We start from the raw sequence: 24,471 nt of genomic DNA, 5'->3' as shown, positions 1-24,471 counted from the left end.
ATTTGAAAAGAACTACAATAGTGTCTATGGGTGTGTTTAGGTATATAACGCTATTTACCGATGGAAATTATGGATACAATATGATGGCAAGGTGCATATGAAAGGAAATGCGCAATCAGTGTTTAAAGAGGCTTTTTACTTATATAATAATTATAATAAACCCAATTAGACATAATGAACAGCTCTAATATGTAGAACAAAATGTATTCCCTTGAACCGTAAACAAAAAATATATATATTTAAATAAAATGGCAGGTAAATTATGTTGATGTAGACATGTATTCAAAACAGACTGGTTCAAATTTCATCGAGCCAGTAACAATACTGAATATTGCAGGAAGCAGGATCCCGCATCTTATAGAACAATTTACCTTTCTGCTTTATCAAAAGTGAAAAGGGCATCAAAACCTGTGACATTCCATAGACCTTGTACTTATTACAAGATGGTTTGAGTTTCTTAAAGATTTAAAATGTCACCTACTCTTTCAGGAGTATGTCTCATGTTAAAGAGTATAAAAATAAGAGGCTTGACCGTAAAAAGTAGCTGCCACGTCAGAAAAAAAGAAACCATTATAGCCCCCCTCCCTCCCCCCCACCCCTTCCCCACAAGGCGTAAATGACAGGTTAAACACAGAAATAATGTATAACTTAAAAGGCTGAGGAAGTGTTCTTTGGTTTTAGATTGGAAATCTGTATTTATCACCAGGGCCACCTTTGACTGTATTGCAGGTTAAGACAACACATTCAACTTAAGACACCTGGGGACGATTCACATCCGGGGTCTTAAACTCATAGTACCTACTCTCTCACAGGCAGCAGGCTTAGAACGTTTCCTTGGGTCATGTCCGAAAACAAGATGCAATTGCAGAAAACGCAGAAGATGGCACATTGTCGATTGATTTTGGTGGGGTTTGTTTCACTCTGTACTCTGGGCTGCATGTTGAGTTTGCAATGAATTTAAGCTTATTCTACTTTCGCAATGGTTTTTGTTTGCCCCGCCAAGGGCACATCAACACACACCATAGATGAGATGAACTACTGCATCAGTTACCGAGTAGTCCACAGTATGAGCCTTCAGACAACATATGTGACCAAACTGGGCACAAAAATAACAAGAACAACAACAAATTTGCTGCATATTCACTCAAAATTGTCGTTCTAGCTCAATTTATACAAAAATGAAAAGTAAGGTTGATGAGTCAAAAAAAATAAAGATAAAGAGGAAGAAGAAGAAAAAGACAACTAGTGCTTTGTGGACTGGGTCGTTTTTACACTTCCAGGTGTGTGGAGCTCTGAATGTTGCTTTCACAAGCATTGTCCGTCTGCGCCTTCGTCGTGCTCTCGTTGGCTAGTGTGTAGTGCGTTATCGTGTCTCTGAGGCCCGGCTCGCCGTCCAGGGTCAGCGCGGCGGCCTCCTCCTCGGTGCCGGTGCTGTCCTCCAGGCCGTCACCGCTGCAGCTGGAGTCCTCGCTGTCGCTCTCGCAGGAGCTCGACGTCTCGTCCTCCGAGTCAGAGTAGACCTCCGCGCCATGGAAGATGTAGTGATTTGGTGCTTGAAATAGGTACTGGCACACTGGAGGGGAAAACCAGAACGACAAGAACGGGCTCAGAATGTGGCATACGGGAAAGATACCCTTTGCTTGTTCAAGCATTTTCTATTAGATGCTGAAATTTTACTTGTTTGAGCCACCGCCCCTTATAATGTGTACACTCTCAATGCATTTACACACTCATTCATTTTGTAACAACATGGCAGTACATTTCCAATGAACTACGGGGATAATGATACAATCTCACGCTTACTCTCAAGGCGCTTGCTGATAGGGCTCCTGCTTAGTCGACTCATCCAGCATCTTCTGCGAAGATCCAGGTTTGAGTTGCGGCGTTTGGCCTCCGCTTCCTCTTCCTTTGGCGTGTCCTCCATTGGGGCCTCGGAGGACTCTGCGGTCGTGGTGGCGACGGCGGAAGCGTCCTCGAGGGGTTCTGCCGCCACCGGACACGGCTCTGGAAGCACGCGGTCAGCGGTGTCGGGGGCTTCTGTGACCACCTCCCCTGCTATCTCCTCTGAAGACGTGGCCGGTGTGACTGCCACGGGTGTGACGCCCCGAGCCGTCTCCTCCTGCGTCGTCTTGTCCGATTCGGAGGTCGTCGTCGTCACAGTCTCCGCGGTCGTGTCCGGTAACCGCGGCGGCTTCTCTGTGATCTCATTGAGTCTTAAGGTCTGGTCGCACAGCTGCTCAAAGTCGCCGCCCAGCCGGTGGCAGAGCTCATTGACGATGACGTCACAGTCACCGAGCAGCTCCACGTCGAAGTTCAGGTGAGGGAGCTGCTCCCTGTTGATCAGGATCTGTGGCACGTCATGAGGGATGGAGTCTGGATGCGGACACAAGGGGAAGGCGTTAAGAGCGGTCAGAGGTAAGCTTGGACAGGCCCAGGGAAAAACACATGATGGGCTATGTTAGGAAAACTAACTTGTTTGGCGAACATACTTGGGATAAGAGCGACCGGTCGCACTTTAAGTGAGGAGCCGATGACTATCAACAGGTCCACTTCGTCTTTGTCTTGTTTCATGGCTCTGTGGAACAACTCTGGAAGATTCTCTCCGAAGAAGACGATGTCTGGTTTCATGATTGCCAAGGGGATATCTGCACAATGTGGACACCGAGGAACCACCTGCGAGAGAAAGTTACGTTTATTAGTGAAACTCTTAAAAGGCATGCAAAATTATATGTGCATGGTCAATGCACCTCTTAAAAAGATTTTTGCATCAGATATTTGTATGTATGTAAATTATAATTGTGGAATACAATTTGAATGAATTTAGAAAATGTGACCATGTTCAAAATGTGTGGGAATAACACTCTTTGTGATTCTTGATTTACCATTATATTTGATTATTTTGAGACTGTTGGTTGATTTGAATAACTGCAGTTTGACTGATATTTGTTGGTAAGGGATACCTGGTTGAAGATGTCTTCTCGGATAGCCTCACAGTCAACCGAGTGTTTGCAGACCAGACAGGATGCCGTTGCAAATGATCCTGCAGGAAAAACAAGCTTATTTGTTACAGGCCCACATCACTGTATTACGTTGTTGTGCAATCGACTAGGGTCAATCTCAAAGGCAACTTACCATGGCACTGAATAATCCTTTGCACACCCGCCACTTGTTCCAGTGTGTCAATGTTCTGTGTGTAATTGCGCAAAAGCTTCTCCTTCTTATCCAGCATGGATATGAATTTGTGACAGGGTGATGGCTGGAACTGACCGGGGTAGATCTCCTGCAATGGACACATGAAGTGAAAGCACAAAGCTATAGTTATAACATTGCAGACAAAATAGATTGTGGTCATCGTCACACAGATCAAACGTAATGACACCAGGAATTGAAATTTGCAATGGTGGCAAGATGGTGGACAAACCTTTGCAAACTTAAAGAAGGGTCGCGGATCTCTTCGAAAGTATTCAATGTCAAACATGGATTGAGGGTCTGGAAGATCAGGGAAGTCCACAGCAAGCCTTGCATAAATACCATCGCGAGAGCGGAAGTCTGGAATTCCACACGACACAGACACCTAGAAGAAAGATCTAAAAGTTAATCCGACAAAGTGTCCCATCAGTGCCAAACATTAAAGGTAAGAGAGTACAGAGAGTAAGTAAGAGAGTTAATGCCAGTACATACCCCAGCACCGGTCAACACAAGGATCTTTTTACTTTCATGGAGAAGCCTGGCCACATCCTCTAGCGTGTTAATATCCTTCCGCTTCTTTCTTTTTGGCGGCTCAGAGATGTTTATGATGATCTGCCACAACGTCATGTCATCCAGGTCGGGTGGGAGCGTTGTCTCTGGAAGTAGGTCCTTCAGAATGGTCCTAGGATCCGTCTCTCTCATTATGTGTTGCTGAATGAAACTGTAGGAACCTGGTTAAGACGACATGACACCAGATGTAGAACAATACTTCCCATGTTCTTAACAGTTTTCATTATTGTGTTATAATTAACAGTTTATGTTAAATGGGACTACCTACCTATTTGAGGTTGAGGTGTCCAGTCGCTGGAACTTGCGTGTGAAGACCTGTCATCGTCTTCGGGGGAGTCGCCCAAACCGTTGGAGGGAAGACCAAGAACATCTGACGCAAAGCTGAGTCGTTAGAATAAGGGCCGATAACTTCAGTGCTTTAAAACGACCATCAGTCATGTAATACAAGTTCAAACACGCAAATAACGTTGGTGCCAAACAAATCACGAATGTTGCTTCCAAACTCAGAAAGGTCGGAAGTGTTAACAACCTAGTGTATGATTCCCACCAAATCCATTGGAGAGAGAGATCCGCTCCAAAGAACACAGCTTATGTCAGGAGGCATCGATAGTGGCCGCCTATCTACATTTGACAAATTACCCGAATAGCACAATAGCCAATAACCCTTGCGCAACTCTTGCAGTCCCACGCACTGGTAGTTTACTATATTAGCCTGCTAGCCATGTTAGCTATTCAGAGGCTAGCTACCTCACCGGCAAGTTAAAACAATAAGTTACTTGGACAACCAGGACAGCAGGACACATTGGCTTATACACGACACCGCGGTCACCGCCTACCTGGGGTCTCAGCGGCGATCCCGGGCGCATGGTTCTCGTCTGGTTTCACGTCTGTTTTGTCCGGCTCCAGGATCAGCAGTGCGACCCCATTGTCTCCGCCTAGTGCTACTGGGGCCTGCTCTACCGCCATCACCGGCTCAACCTCCTTCTCTGCTGGCGGCGGCAGCGGCTGCTGCACGGAATTCACCATCGCCTCCCAGCTCCCTGTCGCCTCCAACACGCAGGATATGTGTTCGCTCTCGGCCACTTTGAATCCATAGTTGGGAATCATGTTGATTTTGGACTTTTTTGCAGCGGGCTCCTCTGTATCAGCGGCGCTGGCGCAGGCGCTGCCGAGAATGTTCTCTCCGTCCGCCATCTTCAGCCCGTGTCGCCGCGGAGAGCCGTGTGGTGGTGGAAGGGAACGAAATTCTTCTACGCTCGACAGCTGGGTGATTTGCATGGCCCACGTGATCGGCTCCCCACCAATGGCGGCCGCCCAGGGTCCACCTCGGTACGTCGATGACGTCAAACCATAACAAAATGTGTCATGTGGTGATTTTTTTTTCTAATTTGAGTATCCAATATCTAACGAAGCAGAGCATGCGAAGGATTGCATCACGACCCTACTATTTCATGCCAACTTATTCATGCCACAGCAAGGCCAAAGTGCAGAGATTATGAAAATATGCTAAGACATCGTTTGCTTTTTAGGTTTTTTCGCATAAGGACTGAATATTGGTGTTAGCGTCGTGCACGTCGTTCAATGACGTCTGAACCTCATGAGTCATGAGGTTCTGACGTGTTTTCTGACATCGTGACTCATCCTCGCAGCCTTGCACGCGAGTGAAAGTGAGACCACCTGATGCTGACCATCAGTAAACAGAAGCCGCAGCGAGCAGTAGCAGCCAGCAGGGATTTGATAGGTACGATCTCAAAGGAGCAAATTCTTGTATTTATACAAACATTGGCCGAGTTGAGCCATAATCTGTGCATTTTATGGAGGCCGTTTTGAACTGTAAACGAGAGGACTTGGAGGATTACTACGGGTTACTGGGTTGTGACGAATTATCTTCGGTAAGTTCTGGTTAAACAGGCCCAGTCTATTTGCTGGAAGTTTATATGTTGAAACATTTCTCACAGATTAAAATTAGATTAAAGGTAAAGTAGCCCAGAAAAAAGGGCCTTTATAAAAATCTATTTTACCAGCAGTGATCGCCTGTAATAGTTCGTGCGGTTTCATCATTGTTTCGGTTGATAGCCTTAGCCAGTACTACTACTTGTTGTGTTTGTGTAAAGAGTGGATGTGATTTAAATCGATTCCAATGTGTGCATTCACCTAAAATGTACTACAGACCGAACAAATAACCAACGAATACAAAATCAGAGCCTTGACCTGCCATCCCGACAAACAGCCAGAGAACCCCAAAGCTGGTAGGATGACATTTTTCGTAAAACAAATGATTTGCAAGGTACATTTGGGATCTGTCTATCTGTTTTAATTAAAGACAATTAAGAATTAAGTAAGTAACGTGCATGCTTAGGAGCACCCATGTGCAAAAACCATAGGCCAATAATGTACCTAATACTGCTATAACGTCCTAAATATTTTGTTGTGTGGAAAAAAATAACAGTTGCAGATTTTCAAAAGCTGCAGGAAGCTAAAGAGGTTTTATGCAATGAAAGCAAAAGAAAGAAATATGACCTTTGGACACGAAGTGGAGTCACTATTTCATTCCACGACTGGCACGCCTTGAAGGACTCGGTAAAAACGGTAAGTAGCCTACCTCCAAGGAAGCACCCCACACACTCTCTGTATCAAATAGATACCTTGTTTCATGTTTCACACCCCTTTTAAACCCCCTTTGTCAGTCAATGCACTGGGCCGTGAGACCTAAAAAGGAACCTATGTTGGAAGAGGCGAAAGCTGAATTTGCAGTGAACCCCCAAGCTGAAGAAATACCTGTTGGCCAAAATACACCAGAAGAGGACTCAGATGAAGCTGTGCCGTCCTTTGGTAAATAGGCCTACACATACATTATGTAATTCGTGCCTTATGCTCTATTGTGTAGGCCCTTAATTGCTTATCATCAGCTTGAACATCCATAGCTTAACAGTTGTGTCAGACAATGTGTTGCATTTGTTTTTGTTAATTAATATGTTAAACTTCAAACTGTGAATACCTTTTCTACATCGTTGTCCAGGTGACCACCACCGCTTCCGTTGGGCCTCAGACTCCCCATCTACTCTGCTTCAGAAGTTTAGGAATTATGAGATCTAAAAGTCATCCCCATACAGTCTCTGTATGTGCGGTTACAATTAAAATGTATCACAAAGGTCACTGTTCTATTGAACTATAACACACATTTTGTATGTATTTAGATGTTTTAAACGTGGACCAAATTTGCTTTTTCAGGAATTTAAGTATTGTATACCGTTTTGTATATGCTTTGAATATGTATCAACCGCTGTTTTACTGTAATACAACAGGTGGTACAATTAGGCTCATGAGGGTTTAGAATATATTTACATCATAATTGTTGTCTTTGCCATCATTAATTATGTCAAACACTGTGAATTGAAGGGATGTATTGTTTCCTCCCACAGAGACATGACTCACTAATATGTAATACAGATTCAGGAGATATATTCCATTTTGGAAACATAATTAGAGGCACTGAGTCACCTCATCAATTCATCTTAAGAACCACAACAAGGTGGATTAGGTTAAGAGTAACAAGGAGAATATTCCATCCAAATTGAGGGTTTTGACTATTCTATTAAATGTGTACATTGTGCAATGAATCTTCAATTGTGGCTCACTTGCTTGCAGGTAGTGGCATGATAAGTATAAGTTTCACAGTAACCAACTGATCATTCAGTTATTCAGCAAAAGCATAGGTACAGTACTAACACACAATTACTTCAGTAGGTTCATACATTAGGCCTACTCATTGATACATTTTTGGAATTGCATGTAGAAATTACATTCAGTTCCAACTGCACACTTAGGTGTACTGTTATATTTTATGTGCACTGTTTGTAATATGCATATAACGTGCTTCAAGCAAGACCTGAATGGTTCATAATGTTACCAGCAAACCGATGTTTACTTCCATAACACAACATTAAATAAAGATTATTATAAACATTTATTTTTGTGACTAGTATTTCAATGTTTCACAATATGCGTTCACAGATGTGCCAACTGCCAACCTGTAATTTATAACATTAGGCCTACTTGTAATAGGTATCCTGAAGAGCTCCATGCTCATCGTCATCGTCCAGCCATTTTTCATTGGCCAGAGCAGCGCCTTTTGTGATTTGACTGGACATTCGTCTGTCATTCAGCTGGTAGGCGGCGGCTATAAGTTTGCTACAACCGCCAGAGTTCATTAGAGTCCGACCTGAGTTGACTCGCAGTAACAGTAGTTTCAGCATGGCAGGACGATATTTACTCCGAGCGTGTACCACATTGCGGTTGGTGAATCAAAATGTTGCTGTCAGACCACTACAGCGGACCATGGGCACTCTGAAGGGTAAGGTCTATATCGACACAGTACACACATAAGTGAAAGTGTAAACCGAATGCAGGAGGGGAAAAAAACACCTGTTGCATTCGTCAAAATTATAAATGCAACGAAATAGAGCAATGGATACTGGATAGCTGTACACGATGTCTCAGCGATAGGCTCCATTTAATATCGTAGGCCTACATTTCTTCAAACTATCAGACTATTATTATTATTCGTCGCCAAATAGAAGATCCTTACAACGAAATATGAAATACATTGTGATAACGTTATTGGCCTACCTTTGATAAGTGTCAAAAAAATAATTTATGTATCACTAATACAACGTTTAAATGTAATAACAAGGTCATTCGGGATTTTTACCCAGAGGCCTGTGATAGACCCACCTCCTGGCACAACTTAGTTGATCTGGTGCCAGTAGCCTGGGAAAGGGCATACGTAGCCTAGTCTATTACTGCGCACTGTTGAGTGGTGCGTACGTGCAGCACGCTCAGTGGCGAAGTAAAGAAAAAAGTAGTAAGTAAAACCTATGTGGATTTAACTTGCCAAATGCATCATTGACTACGCTGAAATCCAAATGATTGATTTGAGTTTTGCACTATGGTACAAATCCAGGGGTACCAACAGATGACGAACAGGCCACTGGACTGGAGCGACGTGCCCTTCAGGCCCTCAAGAAGGGAAAGGTACCAATTATTTTTTACACACACACACACACACACACACACACACACACACACACACACACACACACACACACACACACACACACACACACACACACACACACACACACACACACACACACACACACACACCTTTATTTTATATAAATTTTTATATATTATCCATTTCAGGACCCATACAGCATGCTGAAGCCCATGGAGTATGCAGGAACCAAAGCAGAACCTCACATTGTCCCCTGCATCGGCACCAAGCGGCTGGTGGGCTGCCTGTGTAAGTGTTCCGCAGTGTGTGAGGAGAGGGTGTGCAGTATTACCCAGTGGGCATGTGATGGATTAACCAGAGGTGGCTGTACTTTCCCTCTCCCCCCCAGGTGAGGAGGACAACACTGCGATCGTGTGGTTCTGGCTTCATGAGGGAGATGCCCAGCGGTGTCCGTCTTGTGGCTCTCATTACAAGTTGATCCACAGTGAGCTGCCCCACTAAAACATCAGCCTCAGACCAGGGACAATCTCCAGTCTCCTTATACTTTACCACATAAACCATACCAAGTGTGTCGTTGTTGTTCCCCCTTCATTAAAATACAAACCTGATTGTTGGAATAAGCCTAAGTTTTAGTTTTTTTTGGAGCAGTTTGACCTAAACTACAAAAGCCTTCTTGTCAATCGAATGCTATTGAGGCATGACGGTAAAATATAAATTTCATGAATCAACATGTTGAAACGTGGGAAAGCCTTTTCACCGTGCTGCTGGAAAAGGAGAGGTATACCTCAGGACTTTAGGTCAAATGTATGCACAATGACAAAGCATCAAATTAGAAGTTGTTGGGAGCACACCTTTTTAAGGTATGAGCATACCTTTTAATGGTGTGCCTCTTTAACACTGTACTTCACATCATCTGGCTGATGAGGAATATTATGACAACGTAATAATTAACTGGTGGCAGTGGTAATAAGTAATAAAGCATTCTTAGCAGTTTCAAATAATCCAAAAAAATTAATTGACATTTCAATGGCCACACTATTATTTGCAGCTTGTTTAATTTAGTCTTATGGCCAAGAAAATCCAGCAAGCATAAGTATTAAGTGTACATGACCACACTGTGTGGGTAACAATCGTCACAGTAGGGTTTATGTCATACCTAAAAAGAGCGCTTCTGTGTCAAAGTATATACCAACATCATCAAACTATTCTTATCCACATGTGAATAAAAGTATATCTACAATGAATTTATCAAAGTATGTATCGTTGCTAAAACTCAATTTAGGCAAGCATCAAAATACTGCAGGGGTGGAAAAAAAAGAAGAAAAAAAGCAAATACCTGCACTATTGCATAATACTATGCAATTGAAGCTTCATTTGAAAGTTTCCTTTCATAAGCATATTGTGAGTTAATGTGCTTCCCCCTGCAATGTTTTCCTTGGACAGCAGGGGACAGCCCAAGACAATGTTTGAGCAAGCCTTGGATGCTAAAGCTTTGTCCTTCCTCAGGCGAGGTTGAAGCCTTGGTTGTGATCAATGGCCTGAAGGAGCTTGTCACGGAGGGTCTGTATGCTGGGGTACTTGGGCAAGTCCAGCAGGTTAAAGCAAGTGTGTGCGACTGGCAGGTAATGCTCTCCTCCACCGGTAGGCTGGATCACCAGCTTCAGGCTCTTCATCCCCAGAATGGGTATGCGGTCACTTCCCGTGAGAAATACTGCATACAAAGAATGCATGTGGTGTTGGTATTCATAGTATTCACCCATTCATACAGTGCCAAACCGACATGCTAGAACTCTTGTGTTAGGTCTATAGTACAACTTACATAAAAACTGTTTCTTCTTTTCCAATGGTAGATTGTGGAATACATCCCAAAAAAACTTGATGGTAGGATGTTCAGCCCAGTATTCACCTTTGTATTCAGTCGTCTGAAAGTAGAATTAATGCATTTGTTCAATACTTATTTTTGACTGAGGTTGAGAAAAGGAGAAAATTGAGAGTGATGAATTTACTCATATTTGCAAGTACTTTGGTTGTGTTTGATGCATCATTTTAAAAGGCAACTTAACCCACATAAAAGTACTGTACTATAAAACTATTCAAACAATATACAGAAATAACTAAATCGTAGATATGTTTTAAAAAAATAAATAAAATAAAGAGCGTCAGTTCTATTTTTATGTCAAAGAAAAAAGTGATGGTTGTGTTTGATACCCTTTCAAGTTCTTTCCAGTCATAGTTGGTGTTGCCAATGACCATGGCTTGGAGTTCATTGGGCTGGAAGAGCTCCAGGACCTTCCCTCCACACACTTTGTGGAACCCTGCATGGAAGGACTCAAAAAGCGGGGCTACAGACCGGTTGAACACATAGTCCACATACGCCTGGACAAAATCCTGCCTGTGAACAGTAGAGGAAATAAAAGTGCAGTGAATGAATCATTGGCCAAATAGATTGGATCAAAATCCAAGTGGGTTATAGTCAAACATGAATAACAGCACGTTCGTTCTTCGTTCTGAGTGAACTTTTTGTGCTATAATTCTTACTTATTATGCAGAAGAGGTTAAATAGAAGTCATTTAGATGGCAGTAAATCAGCATTTACAAAATAGGGGTGGTCAGGAATTCTTCTACACATCCATGTACATTTGTACTGTAGACATATATGGATGTCTACAGTGGAAAGATGGAAAGAATGCAGTGTAGGCCTTTACCTGTTTGATTTATTAACATTGATATCCTCCCCATTGGGCACGAGTTCCAATACTTCAGTTGCCCCAAAGTTTTCCTCTGTGACCTGAAAATAAGTAAGTTTGCCATTTTCAACCGGGGTTCAAGAAATACAGATCTCTAGAATAATTTCACTGTAAACCTAGGCGTTTAACCTACAGTGAAGTTTAGACAGAATGTGTCCTCAAGGTCATCTTCTGTGTAGTCCAGGAGATGCTGCAGACTCCTGGGGTAAAGGGAAATAAGGGAATGGATGCATTAACAATACTGTCCTCTCCTACATCGGCCGAATGCCAAGGCCCAAAAAAGAGGATCATGATTACATTTTGACAAAATGTGTGGTTAAAAAAAACAACTACATACAAGTCCAGAAACAAGGGCTAGTTCTGTGACCTTACCTTCCCACATCCGGCATCATCTCCTTCAGGTCGTCCAGTGCTGGGTTCCTCTTCAGCAGCTTCTTGTAAAGGGCCACTGGGAAATTGAGCTCCACGATAGTCAGGTTGTAGATGGCGAGGCCGCAGATGACACCAATGAGGTGGAACAGATCGATGTCCTCAAACGTCTGCAAGGAACCATACTCTTCAAGGATTTGCATGTTTTTGTGTAGAGTTGTCAGAGTTGGTGTATCAGTTACTAGTTCAATCAATAAGGCCAATGTATCCTGGTAGTCTAAATCAAGACATCACGTACATTATAGCCAGATCTCGCTTTGCTTTTCCAATGTTTACCTTATTCGAGAACCAAATGAGCCTGGACTCCTCGTGGTAACGAAACATCCCGTACTTAGGGTCTAGCAGCTCCCTCATGATGAGAAGGAAGAACTCTTTTCTCACGCCGCCCGCGTCGACCGCCTCCTCTCCCACGAAGATGACCTGTCATGAGCACCCGATCAGAAACACCATTATATGGCAAAAAACCTTTTACCATATAACTCAAGTCACTCCCTATTGCACCTTCAGGGGCTTCTTGTAGTCCACGTTCTTGGACTTCCGCAGGACCTCCATGGTGTCCTCCACGATGTTTTCCCTCCGGACGATGAGGATGAGACAGGGGTTCACAGACTCCACAACTGGCAGGAACATGGAGCTGTAATTCTGCCTCTGGGCCTGGTCCACTGCCATCTAGTGACAGCATGCACCACCAATTAACCATAGCCATCATCTCCCTTGTGGAATTACAGCAAAAACAGCAACTACTAAATCCTACAGGTAGGGTTGGTTACCTGCATTTGTATGACGGCGTCAGTCTGAAGCAGGGTAGTCTTGGCCTGGGCGTCAAATACAAAAGGATATCTGCACAGGGTGACCGAGCCCTCGTGACCCTGTGGATACAAGGCACAGGGATGACGTCAGTCATGAAATGACATGTTGAGGTGAAATATACCATCTAACTAGGGCTATAAATCAAAAATGGACATGAAATAGTTAAATGACAATTTAACTATTACAATGCAATGGTAAATCGTGAAAAAATGGAAGGTGTCTATGTGTGCATGCATGTCTGTCTGTCCATCTGCCATGGTAGTGCAGTGTCGAGTGTGAAGTTTTTGGATGGGCGGTTCTCATTTTGAATGGGTACTGTCCTGTTATCAAAGTATTCGTTATAAAAAGTCTCACCTGGGGAAACATCTGCTGCTGGATCCACGTGACATAGTCATTTCTGATGTCTATCAAGTCATCCAACTCATGGATGTAGAACTTATCATACTGGATGATGTGTCCCGCCCTCTCGCTGACCTGAGAGTAACATAAAACATCATTCAGTTTCTAAAGACCAGGTGCTGCTCAAAACAGGATACACCGGTCGTACACGGTATGAATGCAGATGTTTTGGACGCCCACCGCGTGGAGGATCTCCAGGAGCCGGAGGGATGTGTGCAGGAAGCAGGTGAAGATCCTCTGCTCCGACTGGGGGATGCCCACTTTGTGCATCTTCAGCAGATACACCACCACCTCCTTGTACAGCCCCACCAGCCTCTGGAAGACCGTGGGATCTAAGGCTGACCACCATCTCCCTAGAAAATAAACACAAACACAGTGCTTGTGATTGTTGCGGGCAAAAGTTTTGAAAAAAGTCAGCGAAGAAATAAGAGAAGTCAAAATGCTTCCATGGACCTACCCAGGACCTTCAGTGGTGCGTCTTTCAAGCTGATAAGGGCCTTGGCGAAGGGGATGGCCAGGGTGACGTACGTGCTGGGGTCCCTGAAGAGAGGGCACTCGGGCAGGGTCAGGTAGAGCCTCAGGGCCTCGATGTCCGGGGGAGAGCAGCCCAACCTGGGGATCAGATTCTTCTCCAGACTCGCTGCGACCTGATAGGACAGGAGAGGGGAAAAGGCGATTGACGTACAGCGAGTAACCAGACTCCTGAAATGTTTTTTTTAATGCCCTGCATCTAATTGCCTCTAAAGTCTAGATGAAAATGACTAGTTTTGCCAACTTAACCATAAACCATAATACTTTAATGGTGGATTTAAATGGTGGATTTAAATGGTGTATTGCTTTGAGGAGGTGATGATGGGTAATTTTCTGGGTTTTGGACATTTGTTCCATATAATTATCATTACTATTATTAGTTCTAGCAATAATAGGAATCCATGATTACACTTGACAGTATATTTTTTTCCCTTTCATTTTAGAGTAAGCCACTCACTTGTAGAGCCTTTGCACGAGAAAGATTAAGGCAAGGCAACTTTATAAAAATTAAAAAAAACATTTTAGAAAGGCAAAGTTAAAAAAAAATGCCTTTTAGAAAGTGAGAAAATAAAGGCAAAGTTACTAATAAAATAAAAAATAGAAGCATTGTAGATTTAAGATTTAGCAGAAAGCTAAAGCAAACATAAAAGTCTTCAGTCTTGTTTTAAAAGCTGTCAGAGTTGGGGCAAGTCTTAAATCCTCAGGGAGTTTATTCCAGCTATTTGTTGCATAGTAACTAAATCCTGCTTCCCTGTGTTTCGTGTTGACTCTGGGGATAATTAACAGATTGGTCTCAGAGGATCTTACTGGCCTAGAAGGCTTATGTAGTGGAAGCATATCAGTTAAATATTTTGGCCCTAGACCATGTAGGGATTTATAGGTTAGCAACATGATTTTAAAATCAATTCTCTGACATACAGGGAGCCAATGTAACGATTTAAGAATCGGTGTAATATGTTCAATTTTTTTGGTCTTTGTTAGAACTCTAGCAGCAGCATTCTGAACAAGCTGTAGTTGCCTTAGAGTTTTTTTTGGGAGACCTGTAAGGAGACCATTGCAGTAATCAAGCTTGCTAGTGATAAAGGCATGTACAAGTTTTTGTAAGTCTTCGGTAGACATGAGCCCTCTAAGTCTTGCTACGTTTTTAAGGTGATAATATGCAGATTTTGTAACTGATTTGATGTGACTGTCGAAATGTAAATCTGAATCCACGATAACCCCTAGATTTCTGGCTTTGATTGAGGTTTTCAGGGACAGCCTTTCGGTTTTAGCACCAAATACAATTATCTCGGTTTTGTCCTCATTTAGTTGAAGGAAATTTCGGCACATCCAGTCTTTGACTTGCTCAATGCACTGGCACAACAGATCTATGGGCTGATAGTCATTTGGCGATAGCGATACATAGATTTGCGTGTCATCAGCATAGCAGTGATGGTCAATATTGTTATTTTGCATGATTTGCCCTAGTGGGAGAATGTAGATGTTGAATAGAGAGGGTCCTAAGATCGAACCTTGTGGGACTCCACATGTCACGTTTGTTGATTCTGAAACAAAGTCGCCAATGGAAACAAAGTAGTTCCTATTTTGTAGGTAGGAAACCAATTTAAGACTGTGCCTGAAAACCCCACCAAGTTTTCTAATCTGTCCAAAAGTATTGTATGGTCTACAGTGTCAAATGCAGCACTGAGGTCTAGTAGCATTAGTATTGAGATTTTGCCAGAGTCTGTGTTAAGACGGATGTCGTTTACAACTTTAATAAGGGCGGTCTCGGTGCTGTGAAGGGGTCGGAATCCGGATTGGAAGGTGTCATAGCAACCAGTTGATGCCAGGAAGTCACTAAGTTGCTGGAGGACAACTTTCTCAATGATTTTACTTATGAAGGGTAGATTTGATATTGGTCTGTAGTTGTTAATAATAGAGGCATCTAGGCTCCGCTTTTTTAAAAGGGGTTTGATAACTGCAGTTTTTAAGGATTTTGGGAAAGTGCCTAATTGGAGAGAGTTGTTAACTATTTGCAATATGTCTATTGCTAGGCAGTCAAAAACATTCTTAAAGAGGTTGGTAGGTATCAAGTATCAAGGCAACAGGTGGATGGCTTCAGTTGTGTCACAGTTTCCACAAGAGTTTTAGAGTCTATGACATTAAAGCATGTCATTGCCACGTTACTTTTGCCTGAAAAGGGTGGTAGTCCAACATTTTTGTTTAAAGTTGAGACATTGATGGCGCGTCTGTGCCTTCAATGCCTTCAATTTTATCAGTATAAAATGCTGCAAACTCATTGCATTTCTGTGTGGAATGAAGGTCAGGTGGAATTTGTGTTGGGGGCAACAGTTGCAAATAGGGTTTTGGCATTATTAGTATTGGTTTTAATGATATTGGAGAAAAATGTTTCTCTAGCACTTTTTAAGTCTAAATTGTAGGCAGAGGCTCTCTTTATAGATGTCATGGTGAATATGACGTTTTGTTTTACGCCATATGTGTTCAGCCTTCCTGCATTCTTTTTTCTGGGCTGTTACAAAAGCAGCTTTTCTCCAAGGTACCTTTTGCTTTCCAGAAATCGTTTTAACCTTATAAGGTGCAATGACATCTATGACTTTCAAAATTTTCAAATTAAAGTTTTCTAAAAGATCATCAGCAAAACATGGGTTGAGAGGTTGTAGCAAGGAGATGGCCTTTTTAAAAAGTACATTAGAATGTTCATTGATATACCGTTTTTTTTTTTTTACAGTATTTGATTTTGTCTGTATGTCGGGAATAAAAGATATATTAAAGAAAACACAGAAATGGTCCGACAGTGAAGGATCAGTCACCGAGAGATCTGAAACATTGAGACCCTTTGTGATAACCAGGTCTAGAGTGTGCCCCTTACAATGAGTAGCCTCTTTCACATGTTGAGACATTTCAAATGTGTCCAAAATGGTAAAAAGTTTTTTTGCACACTTATCATTAAAATTGTATGAAAGTATGAAAATTGAATTCACCAGTTATAACTAGACAGTCAAAGTCTGTGGAGATGCTAGACAATAATTCTGTAAAGTCATCGAAGAAATTTGCAGCGTATGTGGGTGGCCTGTAAATAATTAACAGGAGAACTCTGGCGGAACATTTCAATACAGCACAAAGGTATTCAAATTATGGAAAATCACCAAATAGCATCTGTTTCCCCTGAAATACATTTTTAAATATAGCAGCAACCCCTCCACCTCTTTTTCCAGATCTACATACATCAAAAAAGTTATAGTTGGGAGGAGCTGTCTCTATCAGAACGCTTGCACTGTTATTTTGTTCTAGCCATGTTTCAGTTAAAAACATAAAATCCAGTTGAGAAGTGGTAATAAAGTCATTAACTAAAAAAGATTTGTTAAGAGACCTAACATTAAGTAGACCCATCCTGATGGTGTTGATTGATAGGCTTTAAGGTTGATTTTGGTTTGGAGGGAATAGGTATGAGATTTGAGAGGTTAGCAGTGCGTCTAAGTTTCCCTTTGTTTACTCTCTTAGTGATTACAGCAGGAATGCAAAAGTTGCCATGTTTTGATGTAGGCAACCTTGGGTTCAACAGATTATGCGAAACTTCCTTTGTGCTGTGTCTACGGCTGAACCCTTTTTTGTCTCAGCAATAAACCGCCCTCTGCTTGGGTGTTATCAGACTGTGGTCATGACGTGACATCGTCAATGGGGGAGTGCAGAGGAGGGGGGTGGCCGTTCCTCGCCAAGCCAGCATCAGCAAAGGGGGGAGGCATGGTGTTGATGGTGTTGGGCGGGCTGTTGTCTCTCTTCAAGGTCTGTGGTCTGTCTGCTATCTGTGTGTCAGATAGTGGGACAGTAGATGTGTGGGGGAGGCTGTAGTCTCGCTTCATCTCATGGCATGACAGGGTAAATTTGTGGGAGAGTGAGAAGAGAAGATTGTCCCTTAACAGTTTTGAGCCTAACCTGTTTGGGTGTAGGCCATCTGCTCTGAAAAGATATTTGCGCCCCAAGAACAAGTTGAAATGTAAATAAAGCCCCTTCCTCTTTCATTGCAGACTCTTGAAAGCCATGTATTCAGTGCAAGTAGATGACTGAATCTGTTTATTCCCCTGTCAACTGTTGGTATGGGTCCACTGATGAATAACCTAATGTGTAATTTGTCCAGTGTGTCCAATAGTTCAGTGAAATCCATCTTCAGAAGTTCTGACTGTTCTCTTCGAATATCATTAAGTCCTGCATGCACAATAACCTGTGAGATTTTGGGGTTTTATAATTGTGGTTAGTTTCTGGTTGACATCACTAACCGTCACATCTGGGAAGTAGCATGTTTTGATCTTCTTACCGGTTATATCCTTTATGGTTGAGTCTCCTACAATCAGAGTGTCTGGTTCATCTGCTTTCTGTGAGATGGGCCCTTGTTGGCTTGAAGTGGCGGTCGCAGACGCATGCACAGCTCGACTCCGTGGCGACTGGTTCATGTTCCGTCTCTGTCCCCACCGTCCATCCGGACGCATCCTGGGGCTCAGGGGTGCATGGGTGGCAGATGCATGCGCAGCTGGCCTCTCTGGCGACAGGGTCATGGTCGGTCTCTGTCCACACCATCCGTCTGGACGCATCTCGGGGCTTAGGGGTGCATGGGTGGCAGGCGCGTTCGTGGACTCTTGGAGCGGCAGGAACCGGTTCTTCAGCGGCATGGTAAACTAAAATGTTGTTTGGGCTTAGCGCAGACTCTGTGCCAATGAGAGGCAGTTGGAATTGTCTCTCTCTTGTCCAGCTTCAGGAAGGATACAGTGTAGCTTTGATCATCCTGTTGTGTATTTGTCTGAGCTAGCTCAGCAAACTCACCCATCGGCACTGTACCCTGGAGGAGTCCTTTGCATTTTTCTAATGCAAGTTTGTTGCAGTTTGGTGCAGTCTGTGCATTTCCCAGTCTCTGTGCCTGAGACATCCGAGTACAGATGTTGGCGATAGGAAAGTCCAAGGCTTTTGCTGCGGTCTGATCCAGTAGTCAAAGTGCCAAAATGTATTGTTGAATCGAGCAATGGAGGTTGACGAAACAAACTATATATTCTTAAGTATTATGATCATGAAATAAAATAAAATAAAGTAGACCTGAACGATGAATTAAGTAGTTTTTGCCACTGCCTAGCGGAGCTTCGGGAAACACAACCTCTCTCTCTGCTGCCTCTTATCACTTTTTGGATGCAAGGTAATCACATTAATATCATGTTTAAAACAATGCAGTTCAGTATGTTGTTGAACATTTTGATGCATTTATGAATGCAACAAAGTAATTTGTGCTTGATTCAGAGCGGATGTGGATTTACCAAACAGTTGTGTCTGCGGATGACAAACGTCCCCGCAGACACATTAAATGCAACTACTCGCCATTATTCATTTACAAAACTGGGGTGAGTAGATCCTGTGCAAGCACCATAAACAGCTGTAAATGACAATGTCAAACCTCGGTTGCCCCTGAAAATGTATCTGCAAAAATCTAAATAAATCAAATAAAAATGTGGAGGTATGCATCGCCATGTTAATACAGCTTGTCAATACAGATGTGATGTGATGTGATGAAAGAGTCCCCGAAATAGGGGACAAAAAACAACAGGGGAATAATATGAATAACCCAAATTAAAAGCATGCATTATGTCCAAGCTCACCTGCTGAGCTAACTCTGGGTGGTCTGGCTGGATCAGTTTGTGATACATGAGCCGGGCCATGTTCATATCCACCCCAGAACATTTACTGCTGGTGTTGTAGTGGTCCGGATGGCTGTGGAGAACAGAGACGTTTGTCATCCGCAGGCACAACTGTTTGGTAAATCCACATCCGCTCTGAATCAAGCACAAATTACTTTGTTGCATTCATAAATGCATTGAAATGTTCAACAACATACTGAACTGCATTGTTTTAAACATGATATTAATGTGATTACCTTGCAGCCAAAAAGGATCCATTGAGGCAACTTGCTGAGGAGAACACCAGGTCAATTTCACTATAGGAGGTTAGAGATTTAAACCAAAGAAACCTATTAGAATGGAACCATATAGACATAGTTTGTGACATTGGGTGCGCAGAGTAGAACAGGTGAGGTCTGTTTGACCCAGGTCTTACTTGGAGGTCTCCTGTGGGAGTCTTCCAGGTGACAGAGTCAGCCACTTTTGTATTAGCTGAGGGGTCAGTGTGCAAATTGTCGTACTCCCATTCTTTAGCCTCACATTGTCTGGGCTCTTGCGGTCCTAGGATGTATGAATAAATACAAATACACTTAAGAGTCTATAAAGGTCTATAACACATGTATAAACGGTTGAATCGTAAAAAGATGATGAACATACAACTGTAAAATTGTTGTACAAATCAGAAGAGTCGTAGTGAGCGAAGCTCTGGTCCCCGCCTGCATAGATCCTCTTGACACAGTAGGCCTGCTTTGTGCCTGCAAAACCAAATCAAACAAACCCACAAAACAAACCAATTAGCTCTCTGCCTGGAGCTCCAGTTAATTGAAGTGCACGCACCAACCTATTCAACTAATTCACCTGCCAGGATGGTTTACCATTAACCAATGTAATCACCTTCATCTGTGGAGGTTGGGCCATTGGTGTCTGCCCAGGAACCCTTGACAGGGGCAGGGCTTTTCCTGTTGCACGTGGAGCGTGTCCCGAGCTGCCCGTTTCCTCCGAGGCCGAACGAGTCCATCTTCCCAGTGGAAGGAATGAACGCCAGAGTGTGTTGCCTTGAGGAGGCGAAGGCGAAAACACACTTTTTATGGCCTTATTTGTTACAATTTATTTCAGAGGCTTTCAATGAAGGGTGTGGATCTTCAAAATCATTTTCAATGATTAAGGTGAGGATTCAATACAAAATCTTAAGGCCACGATTCGATAAAAAAATGATTCTTGGTTCAAGACAATTACAGATTGAAAATGAAATCTTCCATTCATACATAGGGTGCTAATTTCAGGATCTACTCCATTTGGCGGTGCGCTAAGAAAGGCGATGTGGCAAATTATGGCATGAAAAAGTAAAGTGTGTATGATTATTTCTTTTTTTTTTTTTAAGTCACAAAAGTGACTTTTTTTACAATAATAATATATTTCCTGAAGCTGTGAATCATATCGGGAATTTATCTAAATCCTAGACCCCTACTTTCAATCTACGCTGCTCTGGTTGTTGACCTACTATTTCTGCTGAACTCACAATGACTCACACAAAACAATGTGCAGGAGGGCTCATGTAGCAACATGCAAATGAAATGCATGATTAGGATTTTACCTTCCGCATGCAATCTGTGTGACTTCATTTCCCATCAGCTCAAACACTTTCCTGGGGTTAATCTCATGATTCGTAGAATTGTGTCCAAGCTGTCCATAACCGCCTGCTCCAAACGTAAACACACCTCCTTCCTGTAATCCAACACAACCCCTGTTATGTTACAGGTATGAAAGGATTGCATTATGTAACACCTTAACTTGGTTGTTGGGGAAGAAAGAGGGGACTTTCTGTAAAGATTCAAACCAAACAAGGAACCAAACTTGATGAATTACAAAATGTGATGACAAAGAAATGTATCTATTCTTAGGGTACAGATGCACAATGAGGAGAAATCCATCCTCCACTACACACACTACAAATAAAGTAAAACAACTATCGCCAATATACAATTTTACAAAAACATTTACTAACCATACAAATATGGTTTCACTCTCAGCCTCACTGAAGACGACACACTTCTACCAAACAAGAGCTTACCTTGGTCAGTGCGGCCGTGTGGTCCTCTCCACAGCAAACATATATGACCCGCTGGGATCTCAGGGACTTCAGCAAGGTTGGGCTATGTCGATCTGAAACCAACCTTTAGAAGATTAGTTTGGTCATAAAAAAGCAGATTGATTCACTCGTCCTGTGCCTATAGATTGTGACAATATTGTAAGTGGTTTGATTTGCACTCGTACCATTGTTATCGTTAAGGCCCAGTTGTCCGAACTTGTTGCGCCCCCAACCGAACACTGCTCCAGACTGGGTTAGGGCAAAGCTGTGGGCGCCTCCTGCCGTGACCTGGGAAAAGGGAATGCCCTGTAAAGACTGCACGTGTTGGGGTGTGGGAAGGCCTTGCTGATCCGTTCCAAGCCCCAGCTGTCCATATCGATTCTGACCCCAGGAAAAGACTTGGCCGGCTAGACATAAAACATAATGTGAGGTAGATAGAGAAAATAAACAGGAGTGCATCAATTAACGTACAGGAGAGAATAACCTTGTGGTGTAAATTGCCACTCTTACCTTTTGAAAGAGCATGGGAATGCCAGTATCCACAGGCTACCTGAGTGATTTGTACGTCTGATAAACTCTTGATGTTTCTTGAATTTTAAAAGGGAAAAAAAAGTATTATTATACAATTATTTGAAGTAAAAAAAAGTCTTACACAGAACAAAGTCGATTCCATGCTGGGACAAGGGTACAATACAAATAATAGTAGGATCAACCTTTCTGTATACTGTGATAAATGAGCAAAAAAAACATTAAATAATGGCTTTATGCCAATAAGAACAAAAGAGATTACCTTGGCACACGGACACATTCTTCAAAGTTATTGAGACCCAGTTGACCATCAGAGCCCAGTCCCCAGGAGAAAACCTGTCCCTTGTCATTCAATGCAAGCGTATGGGACTCTCCACAGGACACCGCCACAATGTTCTGTGCATCCAAGGCCACTACCTGTTCTAATGGACAACACAGATCTTAGCCAAAATGCCTTCCGGCTACATAACTGAATTTTGTTACTGCAGGTTTCAACCAACCTGGCTTCTTTCGCGACTTATCGTGTCCTAGCTGACCCAGGTCATTGCAGCCAAATGTGTAAACGGTCCCATCTTCCAGCAAAACAGTGGTGTGTCTTCGGCCACAGCCCACGTCACACACCTGCTTCCCATGAAAGAAGTCACATTTACGAGGCTCTATGACTATCTCCTCGTCAATTCCACCCAAACCCAACTGCCCATAGGAAGCATTGCCCCAGCACAACATTGTCGTTCTTTCCGTTGGCTATCCACACCAACCGGGTATCCGATTCTCTGGAAAGAAAAGACACACTTTATGTGGCTTATGCATTTAAAAACTGGACGCAGACTTATTTTGTAGTCACAAAAGATCAACAGTGGCTGTTGTTCTACTATGTAGCATTGGGCTGCATGACATGTTACCATCATAATAACAAGCGATAATGAATGCTCACTATACAACTGATGAAATTATCTCCTTGTGTGGCTGTTCACCGTTACCAAACCTCCCAAAGCTAACAAACACGTTTGATCCCTTGTGCTGAAGTGCTGAAGGGCACTTCAGCACAAGCATGTTGTCACTTGTACCAAGTCCCAGCAGCCCATTCTTCCAGACATATTTCACCTGGCTGTACGTAGTACAGTGGTCTTAGTTAGCTCAATCATTAACCAACACCACCACAACAACAACAACAACATCATCATCATCAACACCAACACCAGCCCAGTGAAGTAGACACGTGCTACGTAAGTTCGCTAAGCAGTGATAGTGAGCGAGTCCCCTGTAAAAGCAGGTCGTACGTGCACAATACCTGTTGCAGTAGGTGAGCCAAGCGGATTAAGGCAGCTAGCTAACATTAGCTGTCTGCTTTATGGCATGTCTTGCCACAGTCAAACTGTTATGTTCACTCCCACGTCACGTGTTAGCCCAGCGACGCACAGCAGAACATGTTACGCTATATCTGAGATAGTATTCGCCCTGGTCGCTCAGTGCTATGAGCCATGGACGATCTAACGCCTAAATTGGCGACTCCAGCTCTGGTGTCCTCCTGTCAACAGCAACTGGAACAAGTGCAGCCAGACACGCACGTGAAGCTAGAGAGAAAGTGGACACGCGTGCGCATTGGGTTTTCCGGTTACAGTAAAGGTCCTACCTTCATGGTATGTGTTCATATCTACGGGTCAAAATAAATGAACACTGTCAAAAATGAAAAAAAAAATAGTTAATCTTAATACAATTCGTCTTTATTTAAATAATGGAAATGTATACATATTTCCGTTTCTATTTCGATCGCTTTTACTTTGAAGGTTAAACTAATGTGCCACAGAAGTAACAACACCGCTGTAGATACTTGACAGAAGTGAAGAAAAGTCGCGAAGCTTGGAGAACCAACTAGATCTACTAGTTCTAGATCTAGATTGGGCTAATTATCAGATTTGATGTAAGACGTTTATTTGAAGGCCGCTGTGGCTTGGGTTATATACCTCTTGAAAACGTATTCATATGAATTAATCCTCATTTTATTTGATTTTATAATTATAACATTGCACTGGCCATGATAAAAACAAGCATAGGCCTACTATATTTAAAAGAAACAAAAATATTGCTTCTAAATGTGTGTTGTGAATATGTACAATGATCTTTCCAATCTTTAGGCTGTATTTGATTGTTTACTTTAACTTTTACTTTAACATAGGCTACATTCAGATCTATATCTTAAGATCTGTGGTAAAGAGACGTTGTCTATCCATATCCTGTATTTCCATTCAAGAAACATTATGGGCCTTTCCTAGATTCAATCTAATATAATATCTGGCTCCATCTAGTGGAGCGAGTCAATAAATACAATTAATGGACAGGTTCGGGAATTAATTATGCTTATTCTACTGTGTCCTCTGAATTAATTAATTACTTTAAAGGATTGATTAAAATACTTTCAGCCTGTGAGCCAGGAGGTCGCATCTCTGAATATAGTAGGACCTATCAAAAATAGTAAAAATAGTTGTTATTATTGTCATTCTGTAGAGA

At 42.6% G+C, this 24,471-nt stretch overlaps 4 protein-coding genes across 4 annotated transcripts; 2 read left to right on the top strand and 2 right to left on the bottom strand.

The window, feature by feature from the left end:
- Positions 1 to 127: 127 nt before the first annotated feature.
- Positions 128 to 5,020, bottom strand: sirt1 (sirtuin 1). The gene is made up of 9 exons (XM_084470437.1): positions 4,596 to 5,020; positions 4,028 to 4,129; positions 3,682 to 3,920; positions 3,422 to 3,574; positions 3,133 to 3,280; positions 2,961 to 3,040; positions 2,490 to 2,673; positions 1,804 to 2,373; positions 128 to 1,573 (listed from the first exon to the last, which is right to left on the bottom strand). The coding sequence occupies exons 1-9, from the start codon at positions 4,951 to 4,953 to the stop codon at positions 1,269 to 1,271; spliced, it is 2,139 nt and encodes a 712-aa protein (XP_084326563.1). The 5' UTR covers positions 4,954 to 5,020; the 3' UTR covers positions 128 to 1,268.
- A 448-nt stretch (positions 5,021 to 5,468) lies between these two features.
- On the top strand, positions 5,469 to 7,727 carry dnajc12 (DnaJ (Hsp40) homolog, subfamily C, member 12). The gene is made up of 5 exons (XM_084470598.1): positions 5,469 to 5,651; positions 5,930 to 6,008; positions 6,209 to 6,348; positions 6,447 to 6,591; positions 6,779 to 7,727. Exons 1-5 carry the CDS (start codon positions 5,574 to 5,576, stop codon positions 6,853 to 6,855), a joined length of 519 nt encoding a protein of 172 aa, XP_084326724.1. The 5' UTR covers positions 5,469 to 5,573; the 3' UTR covers positions 6,856 to 7,727.
- Positions 7,728 to 7,929: 202 nt separating this feature from the next.
- cox5b2 (cytochrome c oxidase subunit 5B2) lies at positions 7,930 to 9,402 on the top strand. Its single transcript, XM_084470320.1, has 4 exons — positions 7,930 to 8,113; positions 8,723 to 8,793; positions 8,965 to 9,064; positions 9,165 to 9,402. The coding sequence occupies exons 1-4, from the start codon at positions 8,014 to 8,016 to the stop codon at positions 9,275 to 9,277; spliced, it is 384 nt and encodes a 127-aa protein (XP_084326446.1). The 5' UTR covers positions 7,930 to 8,013; the 3' UTR covers positions 9,278 to 9,402.
- Positions 9,403 to 9,545: 143 nt separating this feature from the next.
- herc4 (HECT and RLD domain containing E3 ubiquitin protein ligase 4) lies at positions 9,546 to 23,505 on the bottom strand. The gene is made up of 24 exons (XM_084470319.1): positions 23,255 to 23,505; positions 22,464 to 22,736; positions 22,226 to 22,385; positions 21,946 to 22,022; positions 21,621 to 21,842; positions 21,418 to 21,509; positions 20,941 to 21,071; positions 20,241 to 20,401; positions 20,004 to 20,101; positions 19,783 to 19,907; positions 19,604 to 19,663; positions 19,329 to 19,440; positions 13,619 to 13,808; positions 13,342 to 13,514; positions 13,117 to 13,236; positions 12,723 to 12,821; positions 12,454 to 12,621; positions 12,229 to 12,372; positions 11,896 to 12,062; positions 11,657 to 11,723; positions 11,482 to 11,564; positions 10,985 to 11,168; positions 10,596 to 10,698; positions 9,546 to 10,487 (listed from the first exon to the last, which is right to left on the bottom strand). The coding sequence occupies exons 2-24, from the start codon at positions 22,687 to 22,689 to the stop codon at positions 10,279 to 10,281; spliced, it is 3,171 nt and encodes a 1,056-aa protein (XP_084326445.1). The 5' UTR covers positions 22,690 to 22,736; positions 23,255 to 23,505; the 3' UTR covers positions 9,546 to 10,278.
- Between the last annotated feature and the right edge of the window lie 966 nt (positions 23,506 to 24,471).

This window comes from Micromesistius poutassou, assembly GCF_964030765.1.
Source record: "Micromesistius poutassou genome assembly, chromosome: 7".
Taxonomy (NCBI): Eukaryota; Metazoa; Chordata; class Actinopteri; order Gadiformes; family Gadidae; genus Micromesistius; species Micromesistius poutassou.
The sequence above is the reverse complement of the archived record's forward strand: the minus strand, read 5'-3'. Positions and strand labels throughout refer to the sequence as shown.

Coding starts and splice junctions, on each gene's coding strand:
- sirt1 (XM_084470437.1), bottom strand. CDS start 4,953: ATGGCGGACGGAGAGAACATTCTCGGCAGCGCCTGCGCCAGCGCCGCT. Junction 3,921..4,027: donor GACACCTCAACCTCAAATAG/GTAGGTAGTCCC, acceptor CGTCTTAACCAG/GTTCCTACAGTTTCATTCAG. Junction 2,374..2,489: donor ACCGGTCGCTCTTATCCCAA/GTATGTTCGCCA, acceptor GTCCGCATCCAG/ACTCCATCCCTCATGACGTG.
- dnajc12 (XM_084470598.1), top strand. CDS start 5,574: ATGGAGGCCGTTTTGAACTGTAAACGAGAGGACTTGGAGGATTACTAC. Junction 6,009..6,208: donor GCCAGAGAACCCCAAAGCTG/GTAGGATGACAT, acceptor AAAAAATAACAG/TTGCAGATTTTCAAAAGCTG. Junction 6,349..6,446: donor TGAAGGACTCGGTAAAAACG/GTAAGTAGCCTA, acceptor CCCCTTTGTCAG/TCAATGCACTGGGCCGTGAG.
- cox5b2 (XM_084470320.1), top strand. CDS start 8,014: ATGGCAGGACGATATTTACTCCGAGCGTGTACCACATTGCGGTTGGTG. Junction 8,114..8,722: donor GACCATGGGCACTCTGAAGG/GTAAGGTCTATA, acceptor GTACAAATCCAG/GGGTACCAACAGATGACGAA. Junction 9,065..9,164: donor GCGGCTGGTGGGCTGCCTGT/GTAAGTGTTCCG, acceptor TCTCCCCCCCAG/GTGAGGAGGACAACACTGCG.
- herc4 (XM_084470319.1), bottom strand. CDS start 22,689: ATGTTGTGCTGGGGCAATGCTTCCTATGGGCAGTTGGGTTTGGGTGGA. Junction 21,510..21,620: donor GGGCCTTAACGATAACAATG/GTACGAGTGCAA, acceptor GGTTGGTTTCAG/ATCGACATAGCCCAACCTTG. Junction 11,565..11,656: donor CATTCTGTCTAAACTTCACT/GTAGGTTAAACG, acceptor ACTTATTTTCAG/GTCACAGAGGAAAACTTTGG.